We start from the raw sequence: 26579 nt of genomic DNA, 5'->3' as shown, positions 1-26579 counted from the left end.
GGTTCTTACCGCCGGGTGCTAAAAGGGCGAAGGGGCAAGAATAGCTTCCGGCCACGAGGGGCAACTGCCCTGGAATAGGAAAGGACCACGAGAAAAGATTATAACCCATTGGGACCCGTGGCCACCGCCAGAGGGCGCCTTAAACCTCGTGGGACCTGGAAATAGTTACTTCCGCCACACTCGACAAGGTGGTGGAGGAACCTGCCAGGGATGCCCGGAGTGCTTCTGGTGCAAAGGGCAGCACTTCCGCCACACCAGGAAGTGCTGCCGGATGGACATCATCAGCCACCTGGAGCACATCTGGGCAGGAATAAAAGGGGCCGCTTTCCAGCAATCGGGGAGCTAGAGTCGCGAGTGGGAGCAGGACGAAGCTCCCAGGAGGAGGTGGCGAAGGACTGAGTTATTGAAGAGTTCATTGTGGGTGATTATTGCTTTGTGCTTTGTGTCGTGTTTGGGACTGTGTTTATTAATGTTTAATAAACGTGTGACTTTTATAAAGATGTGGTCTCCGACTGGTGGTGTCCGGGCAAGTCTCACAGTTTTATACATTATGCATGCTAATGTTATAAAGAAAAAGTAAAATATGAAGTGTGTCTCATTTATATGTATCACTGTGCACATTAATGTCCCTAACAACACTTTCTTAAACTAGATTAAAACTGTTTCTCAGAATTCAGTGCAAGGTGAGTTCATAACCTGTGAGTATAAATGAAAGCCAGTTAGGGCCCATGTTGACGTGTGAGATTGGAAGTTTTCTGTTAGTTTGATTGGAAAGATTTGGATTTGTGTTGCTTTTTGTGTTAGATCTTGAGGATCTGATTTCTGTATGAACTCTGGATTGCATGGGTGGAGTAAGAAAAAACATCAAAGAGGGTACTTTCATTCTCTTCACCAAAAGTAGCATCTACAAAAATTGCTTTTCACCACCAAAAAAGAGAACAAAACATTTTGCATAATGAACACCCAAGTCCCATTCACATCTACAAAGTTCCCCGCATCAGAGGAGATACCAAGTTACCTAAGCCTACCATGCCATACCGAGAAGTCTGATCTTATGTTGTACTGGAAGGACTACCAGAACCGGTTCCCCTATTTGTCTCAAATTGCATGTCAGTATCTAGCTGTTCCTGCCTCATCTGCTCCTGATTTCAGTATTGCTGGCAAGATATTTAGGCCTGAGAGATGCAATCTCAGTGATGCCAAATTTCAGGAAATGGTGATTATTCAAAACAATTAAAAGTGAATATACTGTATGTGAATGAAATACAGACTGTGGGAGGAAACCGGAGTACCCAGAGGAACCCCTCGCAGACACATGGAGAACATACAAACTCCACGCAGGGAGGACCTGAGAAGCGAACCCGGGTCTCTTTACTGCGAGGAGGCAGCACTACCACTGCACTACCATGCCACCCTGGATGGACTTGAAATTTGTAAATTCAGGTATAAAAAGAAATCAGGATTTTTCAAGAATATGCTGGAAGACTATTGTATAATGAGACTTGACACAAAGTTTACAACAGTACCCAACATACAGAGGAAATTTTGCAATGTGTCTTAGTTTTGGTATAGATTTATTACCTTATTATGAATCTATGAGGGCAATTATGATAGTTGGTGTTGGCTTGGAATTCAATATAAAAACGGTTAAGCCTGAGTGTCTCTCAGGTTAAGCTGTTGTGAACTGATGTAAAGTGTTAAGCCTGATTAAAGCTTGGGACAGCATTCTGTTGTCATCTAGTCGATTAAATAACATCACTTCAAACAAAATCACTAATATTTCTATGCGTTTTGGCAGTCTATGGTAACTCATCAATATTCATGAGTGGGGTAGAGCTTTCAAACAAAACACACAATAGCATGTAAACAAAAAATCTTTAAAGCTAGTTTTAGAACAATTCGAAACTGAAACATTAGTTGAATTAAATAATAGTGATGACAGATATTGGCATGTATAGTAAAACTGATGCAATGGCACTATACAATCAAATGGCCATGATGTGCCTGGTGTATAGAGTCACGTGAAGGTCCACCATGATGCAAGTAGGTGCATGGCAAAAAGGCAAAATGATTGTGATCAGATGGAAGAACAAGTAGACCCCTAGGTGCTGTTCACAATGAAGCAACTGTCAATGCCTGTGTCAGGGAAAATGTGGAAGTCTCTAAGCGTTGTTCTGTGCTAGCATACAATAACACAGTGGGCAACATCCATTGTATGGATTAGGCACTGAAATTGTACCCTCTCAAGTTGAAGCAAAAAACTTCTTTAAGAAAAAAGTGCAAAGATAACCACTTCTACTGTTCCAGTTGTGATATCGAGGTGTGTGACACAAAGGACATGTGCTAAATACGCATCAGTACATCAGTGGATACTAGACATGCGTTTCCTACTGTATTTATGTTGACGTTTTGGTATTAACATGTTTTTTTTACACATAATAACATTTCTTTTTTTGCTGCAAATGTTTTGCCTTGTTTTTATGGGGGTAAACAAAACACTAAGGATGTCAAGGAGTGGCAAGAAGTAAGAACAGTAAATTTTCTTCTCAGACTTGACTTTACAGTCTGGGAGTTTTCATATCTTAAAGTCAGTATATAACAGTGACATAGGCTTTGTGATGTCTCCCAAGACTCTTTTTGCTTATTTTTCTTACTGCAGATGATGAGTTAACATGGAAAATAATAGCTTATTATGAGAATATTCTGTTTTTCTTTTTTTTTGGTTTCAATAGCTACATTTACTATATACTATAATGCATTATTATAAAAACTAGTCAACCCGCGTTGTACCATATGCCGCATAATCAGGCCGTTTTTTTAATAATTTTTAAGCACAGGGAGAAAATTAACATTTGAAAAATCGGCAATGTAATAAATCAGCAAGAAAAGCAACATTGTAACAATGCACGGAATGAACCAACACACAGTCGTCCGTGCGGCGCTCAGGCGGAGGAGGAGAAGGACGTACACTCGCTCCCTCCGTCATGCTAGTCTGCTGATTTCTCGTCCAGTATGCACTGCCTGTTCATGTGCCCACCTCCAACTCGTCACTCGAGTCCTTGTCGTCTTTGTACAGTCCAGATGCACCTGTGACTCACGTAGATTTTTCATTGCTCTGCGGTTTTGGCTGCCTTTCTATATATAATCCACCAAGACACTTGACCACGGTAGCAGCGAGGTGGAAGGGGAGTGTGAACAAAGTGCAGGAGCATCTAAGAAGACGCATGTATGTTGCGGATGCGAATTGCTTCATGTAGCGTGTAAAACAGTTTGCTATGGTGCATGCGGTCATGCATTGTAACTGAAAACTCGGTTTTTAAAGACTGCTTACTTCATTGTGTATATGACTGTAGGTGAATGAAAAGATGCAACTTTGGAGAGGGCAACATACAATATACAGCGTTTTACACGCTGCATACAGCGATTTACATCCATGACAAACATGCCTCTTAGATAGTCCTGTCGCGTCCACCCTCGTTCTCGAGGCATACACGCCGCCTGGTCATGTGGTGCTTCTTTGTGAACCGGTCAGGCACAGAGAAGTTCAGCTGCCGAGAGAGCGTCTCGACTGTTGCAGGGCCTGCATTGGTGAAGCAGGTGAGACGGTAATGAAACAGAGGCTCAGGGCCTTATTGGTTTTTAAAGACTGCCTCCTTCATTGGGTTTTAACCAATGCACGGAACGAACCCACACACAATCGTCCGTGCGGCGCTCTGGCGCGGAGGGTGGAACGGGAGGAGAGGAAAAGAACGTCCACTCCGCTCCCTCCGTCATGCTAGTCTGCTGATTTCTCGTTCAGTATACACTGCCTGCTCATGTGCTCACCTCCAACTCGTCACTCGAGTCATTGTCGTCTTTGCACAGTTCAGATGCCCCTGTGACTCGCGTAGACTTTTCATTGCTCTGTGCGGTTTTGGCTGCCTTTCTATATATAATCCAACCAAGACACCCGACCATGGTAGTAGCGAGGGGGGTGTGTACAAAGTGCAGGAGCATCTAAGAAGACGCATGTTTGTCGCGGATGCGAATTGCTGTATGTAGCGTGTAAAACAGTCTGCTATGGTGCACGCGGTCGTGTGTCGTAACCGAAAACTCATTTTTAAAGACTGCTCACTTCATTGTGTTTTAACCTCAGCTGTAAAGGAATGTTTTAAGGATCCCATGGGATACCCCTCGCAAACAGTTTTACATGCTGCATATGGCGATTCACCTCTGCGAGAAACATGCCTCTATGAACAGTCAATGTGGGTCGGAGCTGCATGTGACCTCTACGACAGACGAATATAAATGACGCCGGTTTTTCTGTGTCGTCGCGTCCAAGTTGGTGGGCGTGGCTCTGTGAGTTGTCGTCGTATCCAATGGTCTTGGAGTTGGTGGCCGTGGCTCCTTCCTGCGTGCGCCATAGGTGTCTCACTTGTCGGCTTAGTGAATCCACGCCCCTTCCGGCGTGCTTTCCATGGTTGTCTTGCCTTAGTGAATTATATATATAGATGTTAATGACATTACAGTTGTCATACTGGTCATCTTAAATTATTTGAAAGAAATTTTTACCATGTTGCCATCCATTTACCTTTTAGTACACAACTGGCAAGCTTTTGTTTTTTACTGCTGTTTCTCAGTCTTGGACCAGGGAGCCTCATGAATGTTTTCTTTCAAACCTATCTGTTAATTGGTGGTTAATTTCTAATTTTAGTTACTATTATTAATTACTGCGGTGGGTTGGCACCCTGCCTGGGATTGGTTCCTACCTTGTGCCCTGTGTTGGCTGGGATTGGCTCCAGCAGACCCCCGTGACCCTGTGTTCGGATTCAGCGGGTTGGAAAATGAATGGATGGATTATTAATTAATTATGCAATCTGTTAAATCAGAAATTAAACTCTTAAGTGTTTCACTTATCTACTAATATGGGCATTGGGCTTCAAATAGCAGAATTGCTGTTTCAGCCATTACCTCTGCCTCCCTATATGAACCTGTGTGGATCACTTAAATGGCGTGTGCTCATTTTAAAACAATATTTAAACAATTCGGATGTATCTTCTAAGAATTATAAGATACACTAGGGGAATGACCAATCAAATACAGCATTCAGTAATAATTAATTTATGTAGGCAAAGTGCTGCCTCACAGTTCCAGATCTCTGAGTTTAAGTTCCAGCCTGTGTGGACTTTCACCTTCTGCCTGTGTCTGCATGTTTGACCTCACACATCCCAGAAGTGGGCAGGTTAGGTTACTTGGCAATCTTCACCTGGCATGGTGACATCCATGTTCTGATATGGGCTGTTGTCAAGTCTGTGGCTAGTGTGACTGCCTTATGCCTAGTATTACTGGGATTTGATCTCATGGGCCTATAGCTGAGAAAGCTGGTTCATAGAATGGATGGATGGGATCAAGATACGTTATTTTCACATGTGGCTTCTGTTAATTGGCAGCTCTAATGGTATTTTTCTGTGCAGCAGGTTTTCATGTTTATAAATTTCTTGGAAAAGTAAATTGCACCCTGTTGGCTATTTAGTCTGTGAGATAATAAACAGGACAAACAAAAAACAGGTTTGAGTGAGGATTTAATAAAAAGCAGGAATATGGTCTTGACTTGATTAAGCTTTGTTCTCGTTCTGTGTTAATTACTTTTGTTGTTGTGTGTTCCCCTACTTTTCTTACTTTGTCCTCCTTTTGTTCTTCTGTCTTCTGTTTCTCTACTAACACACCTTCCGTCCCTCTGTCTCCTGTGCTTTTCTCTGTCACACTAGGCCAAAAGTATAGCATTGTGTGCTCGTTTAATAACGAGTCGGTCCTGTCTGCAGGCTTTGAAATAGACACCCCGGACAACTTTGGCAGGACCTGTCTTCATGCTGCAGCCGCTGGAGGGTGAGTGGATTTTTTCTTTGACTATCTTTCATGTGTGGGGCCTGCAGAGATCACCTGTACTGAAATTTTAAGCTGGACACATAACAAGGCACTGTCCTCAGAATAAGGACTAAAGTGGCACGAAAATACTTTTGAATCTCTAAGGTGTTGATTTTATTATTTTCCACCAGGAATGTTGACTGTGTGAAGCTTCTCCTCAGCAGTGGGGCAGATTTTAACAAGAAGGACAAATGTGGAAGGTGGGCACCAAGTTTCAAATTACACATTTTGCAAATTCTGTCCAAATGCTGTGGCTTGTTTTTTGTTAACTCAGTATAATCAAGTAAAATTCTACAGCGGTATTTTTTAACTTCTTGCCTGGATGATCACTCTGTCTTGTCCTTTGCTATTTTCATCTGCGAGAAAAAGTTGTGATTAACTCACGTCATGGGTTCTTGGACTTTTTAATCTGATGACCCTAACAAGAAAAGTGGTACCACACTGGGACCCAAGAAGAGGATTTTTACCATAATGACATAAAAGTTATACTGTGTAAAGACACAGAACAATGGCCATATAATAAAAATGGTAAATGGCAATTCTCATAAATATCTCTCTATTATAAAAAAAAAATCTTGGGGAGGCAGACTAGGGAGATGAGACGTGATCTTCTCAGAAGACAATTTGAAGTCCCGCAAGAGACACTTTAACCAGCTCTTATAACACTGACAAGCGACAAGCAAAACACAGCTCGCAGCAGACAACTTCTCCTTGCATGAGTTCAGCCACCCTAACGCCACCTCTTCACAACGCAAGCAGCAGAGACAAGTAGCCAGAGACAAGTGGCAAAAAGGACAGCGGCTGTACAGGCTTTAAAATGATCGACAAGCAGCGCGACAGCAGCCATTCCCCTTCACAACGCAAGCAGCGTTGTATGTCCTGCGAGAAAGAGATTTAACCACACCCGGGGCCGGAAATAAAGGACAAGTATTGTTTTTACAACGTCACGCGACATAAGGCAGTAAGCCATCATTTAAAACAAGTCCACGGACATCTAACCTAGCAGTTGTTGGATTGCTTTTGGCAGACACGCATCATGTGCTCCCAGCTCTTAAAACAGTGACATGCTACAAGCAGAACAGGCAGCTCACCAGCAGCAGAAAGACAGCAGATGATCCGACGGCATCTCCTTAGCGTGTGTTCAGTCACCTCCCTTCACAACGCGAGCAGCGTTATACGTGCTGCGAGAAAGAGATGTAACCACGATGAAAGTAACAATCTCTTTAAATTGTAAATCTGGTAAACCAAACATGGGGGTGAGTGAGCGAAGCGAGCAGGGGGCAGAGCCCCCTAGTTACTAAAAGAAGAAAGTAGAAATCAAACATGTTGTTAATAATGCAATAATTATTATGCAAAAAATTGATTTCTGAGGTACTGTATATCACCATCAGTGTAAATATTTAGTGTAAGCTTTAGTTAAGCTGGGAGAAATACATACTTCTTTATGATGGATGTAGCACCAGGATGTGATGATTTGTGAAAGGATAGTATGAATGATTACTTAACTTAGTCACTTAAATCATCACAGATAAGCAATAAAACAGTCAGTAAAAGATCAGTGCTGTTTATTTAACTTTTTTAAATAACATTTTTCAAATGAACTCTACATTCTTCTGAATTTACAGATTGATCAGTAAATCCCAGTTTTAATTTAACAATTCAATAAACTGAGTGCAAAAAGATGAGTCATGTGGATAAATTATTCCAAACAATACATGTGCTCTTTGTATTTTATAAAGGTGATGACAAACCTCTTGATGAAAAATTTAGCAAAGAGCCCAGTGTGGAATGGTTAATACTGCCGGTCCACCATCAGTCGTACACTTTTAATATTTTCTCGTTTTCTTACAGTTCTCAGTGGTCCACTAAACATATCCTTCACACTATCAGAAAAGTGAAATTAGTCAAATCACTTTTAAATATTGTTAAGAAAAGGAATGTGTCCTCATAGAGACATGACTGTATAGTAATAGTCTTGGTCACACACTTAAAAGCCACATCTTCCTAAAATAAAACAGTCAAATTAAATATTATGAGGCTTATTTAATAAACTAAAAAAACTCACATTTTTAAACGTGCAAACTGTACACAGTGTACAATGCAGGATTTGACCCATGACCCTGTAACTATGACAGCAGTGCCATGCTCCCTCCTCTGTTTGGGAGCCTTTTGAACCCACCACTGTCGATAATGTAACCAAGAATGAGCCAGACAAATGACGACATTCACATAGCAAGGGTAGGTATAACAGTGCTTGATGCTTTTATTTAAAACAGTCAAACAAACAGTGTTCAAATAGTGCCGTCCCACTTCAAAAATAACTAAATGAATAATCCATTAAAACAGTGACAATCAGTGGAATTAAAATCCGGAATTAAATTGAGAATAAAACCAGTCATTGAGTCCATAATGTTACGTCAGATGAGCCCAGGACAACACCGTGTTTGTCTCCCCGGCTCACCCATTGCTCCCTCAGCCGGTGGAGACCCCCAGAATTACAGTCCTCACCACCCAACCCCTGCTTGGGGTCGTTTGTCCTCCCATCATCCTCCTTGCTCCCCTGGTGTGCTTCGGATCCCTGGTGAGGACTCTGCCACAATTGCACCTACTCCTCTACAAATATTCAGTGGGGACAATCCGTCCATAGAGCGCAGATCCTTCACTCCTTCTTGGAGCTTACGACTACCTGTCTCACACTGACTGGCTGGCTCATCCTGCTTCTCCACCCACCCAGTGCTTTTCCCACTGTTTCCACTCTTGAGATGGTGTTTTCTTTGTGGCAACAATGAGGCACCTAACTGACACTCATACTTGCCCATGCATACTCAATCAGCCAAATGCCTCCGTCGTCCCCCACGCAGAGCGCGATCACGCACGAATCCTCCTTCATCCCCACCCAACAAGGTTGGATCCTGCACGTTGCAAACCATGATTATTACTTTAAAAATCCGCCCAAAGCCACAGACCATTTATCACACACTACAGTGCGGTCCAAGGTGTTTTACAAAGTTAAAGAATGTTTGAGAAAAGCATTTAACTCCCAACAAGTCACTTGATGTATCTTTGATTGAACGCAATAGCAGCTGTTCAGTAACGTCCAATTATTTCTGTCTTTGTCTTTCTAGGACTCCGCTTCACTATGCTGCAGCCAGTCGACACTTCCAGTGTATTGAAACGTTCATCTCCTCCGGAGCAAGTGTTAACACTCCTGATGACTGGGGCCGCTGTGCTCTTCATTACGCCGCAGCTTCTGACCTTGACAGGAAGTAAGGACCTAGCGTTATTTTTAGGGTGTACATTTTATATTAGTTTTAATGTTTGCCACCAGTTTCCCCTTGGCATTGCCCTCCGGGACTATACACCTCAGCCCACAGAGGGTCACATGGACACCAGGTTTTTATTGTGACCACAGTCTTGTAATCAGAGGCTAATTTGGGACTTTTATTGTACTCTGAATTCAGGGAGGATGTACTATGAATGGTTTTATGATCTCTGTTTGCTTTTCTAGGACATTCAACATAAGTTTAGTTCTGCTCAGTTCTTTCAATTCATAGAACAATACTTTGTTTCCTTGAAGTGCCAATTATGAGCTCTCTGTCAGTTTTTAAATCATTTCTAAAAAAAGTACGGGTGTAGATCAGAAGGGTTACAGATGAGTCACTTATTTATTGTTATAACTCTGTTTAGTTCTTTTAATGCGCATTGCTCTCCATTTAACAAGTAAGCCACAACAAAATACAAATGAGCAATCTCAAGATTAATTATGGTCGTTTTTAAGCTTAGTGGCAGCAAGAACTGCTGGTGACCATGCTGTGACCAACGGAACATGTACAGTCATATGAAAAACTTTGGGAACCCCTCTCAGCCTGCATAATAATTTACTTTCAACAAAAAAGATAACAGTGGTATGTCTTTCATTTCCTAGGAACATCTGAGCACTGGGGTGTTTTTCGAACAAAGATTTTTAGTGAAGCAGTATTTAGTTGTATGAAATTAAATCAAATGTGAAAAACTGGCTGTGCAAAAATGTGGGTACCCTTGTAATTTTGCTGATTTGAATGCCTGTCACTGCTCAATACTGATTACTTGTAACACCAAATTGGTTGTTTGTTAAGCCTTGAACTTCATAGACAGGTGTGACCAATCATGAGAAAAGGTATTTAAGTTGGTCAATTGCAAGTTGTGCTTCCATTTGACTCTCCTCTGAAGAGTAACAGCATGGGATCCTCAAAGTAACTCTCAAAAGATCTGAAAACAAAGATTGTTCAGTATGATGGTTTAGGGGAAGGCTACAAGAAGCGACCTCAGAGGTTTAAACTGTCAGTTTCAACTGTAAGGAATGGAATCAGGAAATGGAAGGCCACAGGCACAGTTGCTGTTAAACTCAGGTCTGGCAGGCCAAGAAAAATACAGAAGTGGCATAGGCGCAGGATTGTGAGAATGGTTACAGACAACCCACAGATCACCTCCAACGACCTACAAGAACATCTCGCTGTAGATGGTGTATCTGTACATCGTTCTACAATTCAGCATAATTTGCACAAAGAACATTTGTATGGCAGGGTGATGAGAAAGAAGCCCTTTCTGCACTCACGCCACAAACAGAGTCACTTGTTGTATGCAAATGCTCATTTAGACAAGCCAGATTCATTATGGAACAAAGTGCTTTGGAGTGATGAGACAAAAATTTAGTTATTTGGTCAAAACAAAAAGCGCTTTGCATGTCGGAAGAAGGACACCACATTCCAAGAAAAATGCCTTCTACCTACTGTCAAATTTGGTGGAAGTTCCATCATGCTGTGGGGCTCTGTGGTTAGTTCAGGGACTGGGGCCCTTGTCAAAGTCGAGGGTCAGATGAATTCAACCCAATATTAACAAATTCTTCAAGATAATGTTCAAGCATCAGTCACAAAGCTGAAGTTACGCAGGAGTTGGATATTCCAACAAGTCAATGACCCAAAACACAGTTTGAAATCTACCAAGGCATTCATGCAGAGGGACAAGTACAATGTTCTGGAATGGCTGTCACAGTCCCCTGACTTGAATATCATTGAAAATCTATGGGATGATTTGAAGCAGGCTGTCCATGCTCGGCAGCCATCAAATTGAACTGAACTGGAGAGATTTTGTATAGAAGAATGGTCAAAAATACCTCCATCCAGAATCCAGATACTCATCTAAGGCTATAGGAGGCGTCTAGAGGCTGTTTTATTTGCAAAAGGAGCCTCAACTAAGTATTGATGTCATATCTCTGTTGGGGTGCCCAAATTTATGCACCTGTCTAATTTTGTTATGATGCATCGTGAATATTTTCTGTTCATCCAGTAAACTTAATGTCACTACTGAAATATTACTGTTTCCATAAGGCATGTCATATATTAAAAGGAAGTTGCTACTTTGAAAGCTCAGCCAATGATAATAATCCAAAGAATTAAGAGAATTAAGAATTAAGATGAACTTTTTCATATGACTGTAATCATGAATAGGACAGCGTGTTGCTTATGGCTTTATTTTTATTTCACAGGATGCAGAACATAAACATTAATAACAGTGGCATATCTAGAATTGGATAGGCATAGTGCAAAAAAAATAAATTAGCCTCCACCATGTGTAATTAAATTAAATCCAATTAAAAATGTCTACCACCAAGCATACTGTATAAGCTACAATAGTCATGATCGAGCTTTATGGAGTTGTGGGACAAATTATGCCAATAACCTTTTTCTTTTGATGTCAAGTAGGCAAGCATGTTAATAATAAATAAAGCTTTGGAAAACAACAACCATGCAGTTCCCTGTGATCCTCCCATCCATACTGCCCGTAGTCCAATGGTTGAGCTAAACCATAAATTATAGTTGAGAAAACAACAAATGAATTTTTAAATCTTTTCAATGATTTTGTACAATAATATATACGTTTTACTAAGGTGTACAAGGTTATACAGTATACAAGGTTTACTAACGTCTAACAGGATTCCAAAAAACATTGTGCACCTTTGTCTTGTACAGTCAGAAGGGGTAATGGACGCATCTCTATTATTTTGATAATTCTGTTATATTGATAATTAGACACCGCATTCTGTAACTAAATGTGAAAGGACACAGATTTACCCGTTGAGTGGCCAGTGTTTCCTGTAACAGTGCCCAGTTTTCAGTCCCCTCACGGCTGTCAGAGTACTGTATTGGCTAATGGCTTCTCGCACACTTCAGTTTATTGTTAAACTGTTTTCTTTGGTGTTTCGTGTGGAGCCGTGACCTTGCATACCTTTTAGTTAACCTGCCACGTGCTGGAAACAAGTTTGAGTCAAATTAACAGCACATTTATGCGGGTTCATTGCATAAAGTCATCACTGTGTTACCGATTCTTTAATTTTTTTTTGAGTACAAGTTTTTATTTTCCCTACTACAGTTTATAATTTTATTTCTAGTTGTTGTTTTGCCTCAATTCTTATTCAAGCCATTGTTTGCCTGTGCCTCCATTTTTCCCCCACTTTGTCACAGCATATTGAATTTTGGCTCATACAATCATAACATACTCATGTTTTCCGTCATTCATGTCATTTATAAAATGTACATTTAAACTATGTCGCTAATGACATCTGTACCTGGTATACGTTCTCCATGCTTACTTAAACTAAGAGGCTAAACTGTAGGGAAAGAGTGTGTACAGTCAATTAGGTGAAAACTTGAAGCAGAGTAATGTCAGCCTGTATAAAGTGTGTACAGCTCAGTGCAACCGTGATAGGCTTCAGTCCCTGGCTACTTAGAACTGGATTAATCAGGTTTGAGACTGTATGGTAAATGTGACTGGTTAAGAGGCACCTGCTATTCATAGCAATCTCTCTGTTTTCTTAATGTTAAAGTAGACTTATGCTACTGTATGTCCACACTACTACATTTTCATTTTAAAAACGGCATTTTTAAACAAAAACAATCTCTGCCCGCACTAGCAGTTCTTCACTATGTATGAAAGTATGCCCATTCACACTAAAAGAGCATAAACACATATGACATAGACATTCACTTACACTGGGCATGCACACATCGCCGGAAAAATCCTTGTGAGGTAACGCTGCCGGCTGCAACCGGTAAATTATTTGCCTTTTGCACATGTATGCAGCATTGAAAGTGTGCAAAACACAATTTAAATGCATACAGGTAAGGAAAACAACCAGCACCATTAAAAGCTATGTTGGAATATGGCTTTCTTAGTTGAAGGGTGACCAGTCAGGGAATGAGACAATGTAATGAGCAGGATCCAATCAAGGAAGGGCCATGTGATAAGCTCAAACCAATCAGAGTGTGATTTGAATCTCGCGTTCATCCATCCACACTACATTTCAATAGTTTATGGCTGTGGAGAGCATTTTCAAAAGTCTTCATTTTCGGAAGCTGGAAACACCAGGGTACTGTGAACGAAAGGCGAAAGCGCAGATTTCAGTTTAACTGGTTCACATCAGTCCAGTACAATCTACATCTTCAGAACCTGGACAGATAAATAGATAGGTAGATACATAATTGTTTCGAAGGGGAAGTGTTGAACACATGCTTACTGTATAGTCGTGCCTCACTTAATGACTGCATATTGTTCTGACCAGTGCATCATTAGTCAATTTCGTTGTTAGCACTTTGACAAATATATTAAGGGAGAGCTTTGGTGCCTCTGTGTCTGATGTCATTTTCCCTGTGTTGACTCTGGACAAAGGGCACCGCGTCTGCCTCGCTGCATTCTGTGCGTAGCAGCATGCAGGGATGTGCCTTTGTGTTATTTTCGTTGTTTTTTCAAGTATACACCTAACCTGACATAACCTAAGGTTACCTAACCTAACATTAGTGTAATACATACATACATCTCATAAATGAGTAATAATTATTGAAATACAGTAATAATCACACATTAAAAACAGTATTAACATTGCAATACCACCACTTACAACGATACTTTGACTCAGTTTCATTTATCAAATCTATATGGAAGCTATGTTGTTGACAGAGTCAAGGCTGTCCATACTGTATATACACAATGAACAAATTATAAAATCTTAAAAGTCTGTCATAAAAATGTTCAGTATCATTCAAAAGGACTTTGTCACGTGTACATGTATTTTGTGTAGATAGTTTTGTATCCCAGGGTTCTGTACATTTTGGTTTCTCAAGGTTTCAGTAGTTTGGTTATTTTTATTTTCTAATTTCTAATTTAATTTACCTTTATTTTATTGACTTATCTTACTGTGCCCTGTCTTTGTTGTTCCATTATGTTCATACCGTAGGTGTCTCTCCTGCCGAGATCTAAAGATTCTTTAGTGTGTTCTCGCATGAAGTTAAAACTGCCTTTCCTTTCTCTTGTTCCAGGTTCAACATAAAAGAAGCATTCTTCACTTCATTAATTTTTAATAAAATTCAATGTACTAACTTTGGTTTCTTTAAAAGAGTTTGGATCAGTATTCACTAGGTTACATTTCAGAGTTGTTAGAATGGAACCAAATCCTGTTTTAGTTGAAAATCATTAGGAAAAACAGAAAGACTAACAATCAGGTACCATCCCACCTAAAAGAACTTTTATCTGATTGGTCTGTAAAGGAGGCGAAATATTTTGGGGGAGACGCACGACCCAGTGGAGGAGAGTGATGCTACGCATGCAGAGCGAGAGAAGGAGGCCTCCCTGTAAGTGTGAGACGAGAATATGGGAGGCCAAATAACGGCCAGGCTTGGCTGCCTTGTCCTGCTAAATTTGCCTGTTTTTACCCGATTAACCCAACGTGTCTGTCTGACTCTGTCTATCTGCCTTCTAACTGCTTACTATTGCTATGGAGGAGCTGATGGGGTTTTGTGTGTGTTGCTAGACTGTTGTTAGTAACCTTGTCAACTGACACTAATGTCTGGCATGTCTCCTAATCTGCTTTGTAATGCAAGCCTTTGTTTTTATGTGAGCTCCTACCTCTGATTTCTACTTTTTTCTGCAGTGGAAGATGATTGTGTCTGACCACTGATTCTTGTCTTTGTTGTCTGCTTTTGAGCTTGATCTTCAATAGCATTATGAGTTTGTAATCCAGTTTGAAAAAAACATACAATCGTGGATCGGGTCATCTGACTACTGGGCTTGTTTAGTCATTTTGGGTGGAAAGCAGCCGAAAGAGAAGGAGAGCTCCTTGATCACTGAAATTAAGTTAAAGTCATCAGGGATACCTTGGAAACTGATAGGAATCTTTAGGATTCAAGCATTGAGGGACCATTTCACTTTTGCTTCTCTTATGATTTTGAATCTCACCACAAATAAAAGAGAAATGACAGTTATAACTGATCAAGGGAGAATCTGCTCTCTTTTGCCTTTTTTGCTAGTCACATTTATCAAACGTTGCAGCTAGAGAGACGTGCAAACACATCCCATGAAACTGAGAAAAAGACGTAAGTGGGTGAAGTAAGTTTCAAAATTCTGGTTTCTTTAACCCGTCCTTCCACTAGATGGTCTTGAACAGCTACAAATAAGGTGATGGCTAGGTGATGTTCTATACACCAACGTAACAATGTGATGAGTTATCTCTTACTACCAAGGAATTCTGCTCAAGGCTGGAGCCAACTGTGGACAGGATGCCACTCCATCATAGGGCACACTAGCACGCACCCAGTCAATTTAGGTTTCCCAGATAATCTAACATGCACACATATGGAGGAAACCTGAGTGTCCAGAACTACCCCAGATTAACATGAGGGAATGGGTAAACTCCACACAGGGTCCGGGTGGATATCCCGTTTTTATATTTATGACATGCAGACAACTTTGTTGTTTTAAATATGACATCATATACTGTACAATAAGATGGCTATTCTTTATTCTTTATGCACAAGCATTTTCTATGTTCATTCACCAGTCTTGGCAGATGTCGTACTAATGATGTTGAAATGGTAGGGTCTTTTATTTAATGTGTAATCCAATGGAAATCAGGTTGAGTTCTCCATATTCTTTTTAGTTTTAAAACATAGTTAAGGCTAATGCCAGTGAGGTTCAAAACTAGATAGACACTGTTGGGTGATTTTTAGTGAATTGGTATAGGTGTTCAAGTTCAGGTTTATTGTCCCTGGACAGAGTACTGTGAATTTTTTATTTTGCCTGCCTGACCAACATGCAACATGATGTCACCTCTCTGCCACTGCCCTGTTGAGCAAATATTGCTAGCAGAAAGTGGATCTCACCTTGAAGACTTGCAAATACAATTAGACTTTCTGCAGGGTGGTGAGCAATGGATAGTGACGGAATGGCCACAGCATGCTTCAGAAAGATGTGGGGAGGTCTATGCATAAACATGAGCAAATGCAGGCAAAGCTGAACGAGCGTATTGTTTCTGCATAAACTTGGTTTGCTGATCATAATAGTAAATTAGTGTGAACTGCTGAAATGTGTCCATGTCGATGCACAAGGACCTTTGTATTGTGCACAGTTTGTAGTACTTTGTTAAATAAATAGCTTGCAGCTTGTGTGTCAAAATCACATAATCCAGGAGGTGTGCAGTAGATGACACAGCCCAGCATTTCCATTCTACATTTTCTTAGCAAACATCCTTCCAACAACCAAATAATATAAAGCATGCTGTGGCCTTTTGGTGTTCTGGGGGTTACTGACAGCTGTCCCGCAGTTCTGCCATCGGTGCTCCCATGTTAGGCTAGGCCGTCTCCCTTAGCCATTTGTCGACCTGAATTTTATTATTAGGCAGCACAGCCATCTCTGCTCTGGTCTGTAATGTGGTCGTTGCCGGACTGAATCTCTTTTTGTCTTTCTGTCCATGTGATTTTATGTGTCATCTTCTTCTAAAGTGTATTTGTGATGATACTATTTAATGGTGACCTGTTTTGAAGAACTGTCATGTTTTATTAGTGAAAAGTCTTTACATGTCTAATTCTCTCTTTCTCTCAGCACATACATGTTTTTAATTTGTCTGCTGCATATGTGTTAGTTTACTTTAAATATTCATAGTTCAATCTTGCTCATGTTATAGTATACCATTATTTTGGAACTGCTTGTTTATTGTATCTATGAATTCTATTTGTATTAGTAAAAAACAGTAAAATTAGTACATAGTCATTTTTATTCATATTTTTATCCATAGGTCCAGTACCATTTTGTGAAGAGGACTCTCTTGTGTTGACTCTAAATCTGTCATTTGTTTTAAATTATCATTTTTTTTATGTCAGATGCTGGGATGAACAGCCTTATTTTTGAAAGACACAATGGCTGCAGGTTTTCTGTTTTGTCATTTCTGTATTCATGATTCTTTGCAGTTTGAGTTAAGTTGAATTGAATTCAATTCAATTTCCAAAGAGGGCAAATTAGTTTGACAGCAGGTTTAACGGAGAGATCACGACGACACATTCAAAACACATCACAAAGAACGCAGCCGCCCAACATAAAGTTAGCACAAGTAAATGAAATATAACAATGAGCTTATTACTTCTAGTGAGACATAGAAGTGAAACATGTTATACATAAATTAAACCAACCTTTAGACTTGACTGAAGCAAATGCTGACTGTTTATGCAATGATTTAATCCTACAGATCCTTATTAAAATTAATCTTTTCAATTAGTTTTTCTGAAGATTTAACAGTTGATTTTTGGTTCTTCAAGTAACATCTTTGTATCACCATTCCATTCGTTTTCTTGTAAGGACTGTCGTATCTTTTGTTGCCTCCCACAGGGTGCAAGTGGTTACTTTTAGATAAAATGTGAAAGTTCAACTTAAAACATAAATAAATAAATACATACATACATACATAAATAGGGTTTTGCTCTTGTGCTCTTACTGTGGTTTCTCCATTTTGTTTATGTTTTGGACACTTTGTTTCAGTCTAAGCTATGACTGACCTTTCTTTTAGAATTAATTAACATATATATATATATATAATAAAAATCCTGGGAGAGAGAGATGAGATGTGATCTTCATGTGAAGATCACAGAAGACACTTAAAAGACCTGCGAGGTGAAAGAGATTGGCCATGGAGCGTCTCGCGGGGACCTTACACATGAGACTTTGTGCCAAGAGACTGACCCAGGACCTTCTTGCGTGGACGTAGAACATAAGATTTTTGTAAGACACACAATACTTACAACCAAATATCAAATAAGACCACAAGCAGCAAAACATTCAGTGGTGTGAGTGTAATGCTTTGTGCACACACAGATCCGGGGTCTCAATGCATATAAAGCGTATAAGGGCAATACGTTATAAATGAAATGTCGACGACTAAGCGAAGAAGAAAGCTGCGTGGAGAAAAGAGACTCAAAAGCGTTGGAGAGACAAAAAAAAGCAAAAAAGAAAAAGAAGAATCTAGGCGCAAATTCAGAAAATAAGGAAAGTAATTATCAGCCCGGAATAAGTGGAATTGAAAAAAAGCACATAAAATCGGGCTCAGAATTAAAATACAGAGTAAAAGACAAAGTAGAACTTCATAAAGACGTTCACAAACGTTGGCGCTATACACATGCAGAGCAGGTTAGAGATTATGGAAGCAGTGTAATTCGAAAGGCCCAAAAAAAAGACATTGGCGCGATACACATGTGGAGAAAGTTAAAGAATATGAAAGTAGGAAGATTAGAAAGTAAAGATCATAGTAGCGCAAACAAACGGAAATTAATACTCGAAAAAGGGAAAATACACACCACGGACCAGGTGTCATTGACAAAAAAGCAGGACAAAGCGAGGTCAGAAATAAAAGACAAACAGTACAAAAAAATGTAAAATGTCATAAAGAGGTTAAAAAACAAGGGGGCCAAACACATGCAGAGTAGGTTAGAGATAATGAAAACTGGAATTCAAAACGTAGGCGTGAAACACATGCAGAGCAAGATGCAGAATATGAAAGCAGAATAAACGACAGTGTCAAAAAAAGAAAGTAAACATCGCATTCGCACAAACAAAGAGAAATTATTACTCGGAGAAATAACGAGAAGGCGAATAGAGATCGAATATATGGACATAGGTGATATGTCTGAAGTATGTAAATACTGTAAGGCTTTGAAGTTTAAGTCAGAGTATTTCAAACACGTGTTTTACCTCACATGCATTTATTGGTTACTTTGCAAAAACAATTATTAACTGCTGATGATGCAGATCGCTTTGTCTGTGCTGAAATTCAAAACATAGAAACCTATCCTGAATTAAGGTACAAAGTCATTAAACACGTCTCACTGACCTCATTAAAAAGATTCAGCACGTTGGGACTCGAAAGATTCCAAATATTGTTTTTACAGAAGTTCTGAAATAAAAGTGAAACTAATGAAATAGCAACAATTCAAAGAAAAAAAAATCGTAAAAGTGTGTATCCAGAAAACCAAACACGGAAGTTGTCGAGCGAAGCCCCCTTGTGTGTATATATATATATATATACGCACTGTGTAATATACACATTACTATGCTATAGTACATATATAGTGGTGTATGCACGGCACTTTCAATAACCAGTTCGGCCGCAAAGAGCTGCCATTCACACAGATAGCAGTGAAACATTTGCAAGATCAGCTGCCTTCATGAATGAGTCTCATACCTCACTGTAATAAAAACCTTTCTAAGTGATTATATGGTCGACCTTACCTATCAGTGGTGCTTCTCTCTTGCTATGCCATCTTGCAGCTTTTTACCCAGACCCTCTGCAGGTGGCCTTTCACTTCTTTTAAATTTCAAGAAGTCACAAACTGACTTTAATTCCTTTGCAAATTAATAAAGTTTGAACAGAGAGTTCATTGTTGGTGATGACACATCCACTCTTTTTCCCTTTTTCTTTGGCAAAGCATAATTTGATTGAAGTGGCACTGGCAGCAAGTATCACCACTTGGCACTTAGAGGTCAAAAAGAGTGGGTCATTGTAACAGTCAGTAATATTTGCAACAATTGCTGATCTGTATAATTAGTTTTATAATAAAAGTAAATTACTTGGCCAAAAGCACACTGATGTTCTTGGCAATGAGCTCTCATTGGGCAGAGTAGCTGCACTGAGTGCTTGCCGCTGATCAGTATTAGCTGACTGCTTACTGCTGTCTAAATAACTCCAGTGAGCCTAAAATTGACAAAATACCCTCAAGCCACAATTGGAAGATTTCTTAGTTATTAGAATCAGTTAATTCTATAAATGATTTGTTAACTCCCGCGGATATTCCGGGATTTACACAGACTTGATCTAGACAAGAATTACCTGTGAACTGAAGACAAATTAGTACAGTCGTATCAACAACAACAACAGTTATTTCTTGTATCGACCAAAATCACCCAAGGAGTACTGCAATGGGCTTTAACAAGCCCATGTTTTTTGATAGCCCCCCAGCCTTGACTCCCTAAGAAGGCAAGGCAAAAACTCCCAAAAAAAATACCACTGAAGGAAAAAAAATGGAAGAAATCTTGGGAAATGCAATTCAGAGAGAGACCGGTGTACAATGGGTGTCAAAAATGGGAGTAAATACAATACACAATACAGAACACAAGTAATCCTCTTCACAGAGCTAGATGGCCAATCTCTCATTGCCACCTCAGGAATACAATACAATAGTAATAACAAGCTACAAAGCAAAGGATCATGAAGAAGGAAGATCTGCAGAGAAACGATTGCAAAACAGAAAAAAAAATATCATTTAATTGGTGACTAATTCAATTTGAGTCTTTTACTAAGACATAGATTTAAAGATGATCTAAATCTAAACCTGCAACCATTTGTTGACTTGTTTGATTTGCTGTTGCTGCATTTGAGGAGGTTTTCATGATCCAAGAGAGGTTTTTCCACTGTCACATCAGGCTGAGTCAAGTCATATCTGTGCCAGCAGTTGTCAACCAGATTCCTTTTCATTGTGACTCTGCTTGAGGAAAGAGTAGAAGCTTCCTTGATCTTTCCTATCCCTGCTGACAAATCCCACCTGGCAGACTTGTAGTGGTCTGCTTCCAGTCCTCAGTGGTCTCAGTTTTTCTAGTACCCTTCAAGAATTTATAACATATGCAGTGCTTAGAGCCCCCTCTGTCCACAATGACATGCAAAAGTGTAGAGAGACTTCTAGTGCTGCCTTCTTATTATACTATCTTTAGGAGATCCCCTGATGCCATCTAATTTGAACATTTGACCCAGCAGTCAGCTAGAAAATGACATATAGTAAGCAAGATTTCAGATTTCTACAAGTGGCGTCAAACCTTCATATTCAAAAGACATCTTTTACATTATTTTTAATCACCAACCCTTAAATTTCTTAGCAATACCCCTATCTACACTTACAACACAACAAAATATTTGTGCCATTCTTGACTGACTGGTTCAGGTATGACTAGGCTCATAATGGATGAATTATCTTAAAGCATTCTGTCTATATAAGTAAAGAATGAGTGTGACCCCCCGCCCCCCAATGACAAACGTGTGTTTAACGCTGTGCTTCAGCCTTACTTTGTGTTCTGATATTTTTTTCCAGGTGCCTGGAGTATCTGTTAGAAAATGATGCAAACCCGGCCCTTCGCGACAAGCAGGGCTACAGTGCTGTCCATTACGCTGCAGCCTACGGCCACAAACACTGTCTGGAGCTGGTAAGTTTTTAAAAGATTTTCTAGGAAGCAACACTTAAATGTCCCCTACTGATCACTTTAGATGTCAAAGTAAAAGGGAAAACCAGTCAGCGTCTAGATTCCCTCAGATCTGAAATACTGCGGATGAATGAACATTAAGTGCAGTTAATGTTATTCTTACATTGGTTTGCTATATTCAGTATAAGTATTTGGTTTTGTGCAATTTGTTGCAAGTTTTATTTATGTGTTCATACATTTATTATATTTTGTAAATGAACCCCATCTATTTTCTTGTTGTGTTATCTATGTATAGCGATTTTAAATGTTATGGTCTGCAACAATTAATTTCCTGTTTCTTGGGTTTAATTGTACTACAGATACAGTTAAGATAAATATGCATGTGGCGCTAGTGCCATCATTCTTTGGTTCACTTTTTCTGTTTAAAAGTGCTTATATATTAATAAAGCACAAGACCACTCCTGTCTGACATTTAAAATTGGTTTGGTTATAATGCAATACATAACTTTATTAAAACTTTTGCAAATGTTTTTGAGGTTTGAAAAGAAAATGTGCATTTGCTATAATCATTACGGTTGTGAGTATCTTTAAAGAGCAGGGGCATTTGGCGTTTATTTTGTTGTGCACTTTGGTGTGTTCCCTTTGAAGACTGGCAAGAAAACGGGGATGGCGTTGTGATTTTCAGCCACTCACCCCATGACCATTCATTTTTTTAAATGGGGACACAGTCTGAGTTTTAAAAAAATGTTAGAAACATACAGTATGCCTCTGGTGGAATTTAAACCTGTAGCCCGGAAGTCTCATTCCTCTCTGCTGTGACTACAGTATGTCTTTAACTGCTGGTATGTTCATTTACTGCAGTCAGCCACTGGGGATCTTACAATACACTGGTACTTCTAGTTTAACACTTTCAATTTGAAATGAGAGAGGGCAGGGACAGAACAAATTGAGAACCTTCACACGGGCTGAGGCTGACAGATTTATATTCTGAATCTCAGCTTGTGGGTTCATGTTAACAGTTTTTATTCCTTGTGTTTGTATGTTCAGATTGCCAGAAACGCTCCTTTGGAGATGGTATGTGATGATAACCTCCTCTTGTTCTCCTTCTCCTTATCTGCATGATGACACATTGTTTGCCTCAGGGATTCTTCTTTGGTGCCCTTTCTGCCCAAATGCATGAGGGCGACAAGCTCACCTTTTCAACTCTTTCTAAAAATAATATTTCTTCTCTATTCAAAAAGTTTTTTTTGAGGTTGATGTAGAAAACAAAGGTGAATCTTAGAGAATGAACAATAGTTAGAGGTCAATGGGCTGCACTGTCTTTTTGTCATGATAGGTTTGTTTCAACATACGATATATTAACTCCTCCGGCTGTGTTTGAGTGTCTAGTGCTTTTTGTCTTTAAAGCTTTTAGACCGAACTGAGAGCACTGCTGAGGATGTGGAGTCTCGCAGCACCAGAAGCCCCCTTCACTTGGCTGTAAGTATCTTCAAAATTAAACTGAACTCTTAGTTACTGTGGTGGCTACACTTCACCTATGATTGGCAGCTATTTGTCTACAGACTTCTGGGAATGGCTTACTGTGACTTATTGCTGAGGCTAAAAATAGCAATCCATATGTTTAATTAATGCTCAAGATTTTGTTACATTTCCATCCCAGCACATCACGGGCTGACACATTGCAATGTTCACCTGTCCTCCTCTGCACTGTAGCAAAACTCATTACAAATGACATGTGGATGTAAACACATTGTCAAGCTGCAGATTAAAGTGAATGATCACTGTTACTTCCCAGAGTGCCACATGTAGGCAGTCAGGTTAAAGGAGGTGTTTAGAGATGGGCTGGTCAACAGTTGATTGTTTTCTGTATTTAATAAAAGTCTTTGTAGCCATTCATGCACCCATTATCAAACCTGTTTAATCCAGTGCAGTGGGAGCGTATCCACACAGCATCAAGGAAAAATAATATCTATTATCATTTAAAACTAGGAAAATATTTTATCTTTGTTGATCTATGTAGAGCTTCCTAATGTAGCACCTGTCAACATTTCTGCTTGACTTAATTTTTTAATCAATATGAAGTATTATACTGTGGGCTGTTATTTACTAATTAGCTCTCTGTATTGGGTAAGCCTGGGGTTTAAAGTGTTAAGGATAGATAGATAGATAGATAGATAGATAGATAGATAGATAGATAGATAGATAGATAGATGTGTAAGGCCCTATATGATAGATAGATAGATAGATAGATGTGTAAGGCCCTATATGATAGATAGATAGATAGATAGATAGATAGATAGATAGATAGATAGATAGATAGTGAAAGGATATATAGATAGATAGATAGATAGATAGATAGATAGATAGATAGATAGATAGATAGATAGATAGATAGATACTTTGATTAATGAATCTTAGCTCTTTCTGTGATTTAGTGGATTAATTGTATTTATGATAGGACTGACTTCTCATCTTTTGTTGTCTGGATGGTGCAGAGGTAATACTGCTGCCTTGGAAAATGCAGACCAGGGTTCACATCCTGGGTTCTCCCCATGCCTGTGTGGGTTTCATTCATGTGTCCCAATTTCGTCCTAGTCCAAACACATGCAGGTCAGAGGGACTGGCGTTGCGAAATTGTCCCTAATAGGTGTGCATGTGTGTACATCCTGCTCTGAGCAGCTTCCCTGTCCAGATATTGTCCCTGACCTCTGCCTGTTGCTTGCTGGGAGAGGCTTTCCTGCTATGAGACCCTGCTATGGATATCCAGGTATAGAAAATGGATGGAGGGATGTTCACAGCAATGCATGTTTGATTGTTTTATTACAACTTTTCTAAAATCTGCAGATATCTGAAAATAAACTAACTTTAAATCAGAAAACAATTTGTAGAACAGAGATGAAGTACACAACTTTAAATAAAGCAATATTGCAACATTATATCCTGATTATAGTTAGCTAGAGAACCACTGAGCAACTGGTACAATATATATAATATGTATGACTGTGTGTATGTGTATATATATATATATATATATATATATATATATATATATATATATATATATATATATATATTGAGGGAACAGCCCAGACACAGACAGGTAGACATCATTGGTTTCAACCCACGCACGTTTATTTACACTATTATTTACCAGTGCACACACACACCCCAGTGCCGCAGCACCAATCACCCTCAGTCCAGGTCCTCAACAATGCCTCTCTTTTCCCTGCCTCTACTCCTCTCCTCAGAGCTCCGTACTCTTCCACCTGACTCCAGCCATCGAATGGAGGAGGGCGGCCCCTTTTATAATCACCCAGATGTGCTCCAGGTGCCTCCCAATAACCTTCTGCTGGCCCTCCCAGGTGTGGCAGAAGTGCCAGCTGTGCACCCGGAAGCACACTGGGTGTCCCTGGTCTACTTCCACCCAGCACTTCCAGGTGTGGCGGAAGTGCTGAGGGCCAGGGCTCCTCAGGCATCTGGGCGCCCCCTGGCGGTGATCACGGGCCCCTATAGGGTTGAGCTTCCATGCTCCTTTCCCTTGATCCCCAGGGCAGTTGCCCCCTATGGTCCGGAGGAGGCAAAATCCTTCCAACCCCAGCCGCTTGCCACAATATATATATATATATATATATATATATATATATATATATATATATATATATATATATATATATATATATATATATATATATATATATATATATATGTGTGTGTGTATATACAGTGCATCTGGAAAGTATTCACAGCGCATCACTTTTTCCACATTTTGTTATGTTACAGCCTTATTCCAAAATGGATTAAATTCATTTTTTCCTCAGAATTCTACACACAACACCCCATAATGACAAAGTGAAAAGTTTACTTGAGGTTTTTGCAAATTTATTAAAAATAAAAACTGAGAAATCACATGTACATAAGTATTCACAGCCTTTGCTCAAAACTTTGTCGATGCACCTTTGGCAGCAATTACAGCCTCAAGTCTTTTTGAATATGATGCCACAAGCTTGGCACACCTATCCTTGGCCAGTTTAGCCCATTCCTCTTTGCAGCACCTCTCAAGCTCCATCAGGTTGGATGGGAAGCGTTGGTGCACAGCCATTTTAAGATCTCTCCAGAGATGTTCAATCAGATTCAAGTCTGGGCTCTGGCTGGGCCACTCAAGGACATTCACAGAGTTGTCCTGAAGCCACCCTTTGATATCTTGGCTGTGTGCTTAGGGTCGTTGTCCTGCTGAAAGATGAACCTTCGCCCCAGTCTGAGGTCAAGAGCGCTCTGGAGCAGGTTTTCATCCAGGATGTCTCTGTACATTGCTGCAGTCATCTTTCCCTTTATCCTGACTAGTCTTCCAGTTTCTGCCACTGAAAAACATCCTCACAGCATGATGCTGCCACCACCATGCTTCACTGTAGGGATGGTATTGGCCTGGTGATGAGCGGTGCCTGGTTTCCTCCAAACGTGACGCCTGGCATTCACACCAAAGAGTTCAATCTTTGTCTCATCAGACCAGAGAATTTTGTTTCTCATGGTCTGAGAGTCCTTCAGGTGCCTTTGGCAAACTCCAGGTGGGCTGCCATGTGCCTTTTACTAAGGAGTGGCTTCCGTCTGGCCAATCTACCATACAGGCCTGATTGGTGGATTGCTGCAGAGATGGTTGTCCTTCTGGAAGGTTCTCCTGTCACCACAGAGGACCTCTGGAGCTCTGACAGAGTGACCATTGGGTTCCTGGTCACCTCCCTGACTAAGGCCCTTCTCCCCCGATCGCTCAGTTTAGATGGCTGGCCAGCTCTAGGAAGAGTCCTGGTGGTTTCGAACTTCTTCCACTTACGGATGATGGAGGCCACTGTGCTCATTGGGACCTTCAAAGCAGCAGAAATTTTTCTGTAACCTTCCCCAGATTTGTGCCTCGAGACAATCCTGTCTCGGAGGTCTACAGACAATTCCTTTGACTTCATGCTTGGTTTGTGCTCTGACATGAACTGTCAACTGTGGGACCTTCTATAGACAGGTGTGTGCCTTTCCAAATCATGTCCAATCAACTGAATTTACCACAGGTGGCCTTCAATTAAGCTGCAGAAACATCTTAAGGATGATCAGGGGAAACAGGATGCACCTGAGCTCAGTTTGGAGCTTCATGG

At 40.1% G+C, this 26579-nt stretch overlaps 1 protein-coding gene across 8 annotated transcripts in view; it reads left to right on the top strand.

Moving 5' to 3' along the window:
- Window positions 1–26579, top strand: part of ankrd44 (ankyrin repeat domain 44) — a 212627-nt gene that overhangs the window by 147475 nt on the left and 38573 nt on the right. For 3 of the 8 annotated variants that reach the window (XM_039755865.1, XM_039755862.1, XM_039755869.1), the window contains exons 12-18: window positions 5748–5865; window positions 6036–6104; window positions 9030–9170; window positions 14484–14567; window positions 21336–21447; window positions 22492–22518; window positions 22852–22923. In XM_039755865.1, coding sequence (XP_039611799.1) covers window positions 5748–5865; window positions 6036–6104; window positions 9030–9170; window positions 14484–14567; window positions 21336–21447; window positions 22492–22518; window positions 22852–22923 — 623 coding nt within the window. The remainder of the gene's footprint in view (window positions 1–5747; window positions 5866–6035; window positions 6105–9029; window positions 9171–14483; window positions 14568–21335; window positions 21448–22491; window positions 22519–22851; window positions 22924–26579) is intronic. The other 5 variants (XM_039755866.1, XM_039755868.1, XM_039755867.1 and 2 more) reach the window with 5 other exon arrangements.

The sequence above is a fragment of the Polypterus senegalus genome, chromosome 6, assembly GCF_016835505.1.
Source record: "Polypterus senegalus isolate Bchr_013 chromosome 6, ASM1683550v1, whole genome shotgun sequence".
Classification (NCBI taxonomy): Eukaryota; Metazoa; Chordata; class Cladistia; order Polypteriformes; family Polypteridae; genus Polypterus; species Polypterus senegalus.
Note: the sequence above shows the minus strand (reverse complement) of the source record. Positions and strands in the feature narration are given on the sequence as shown.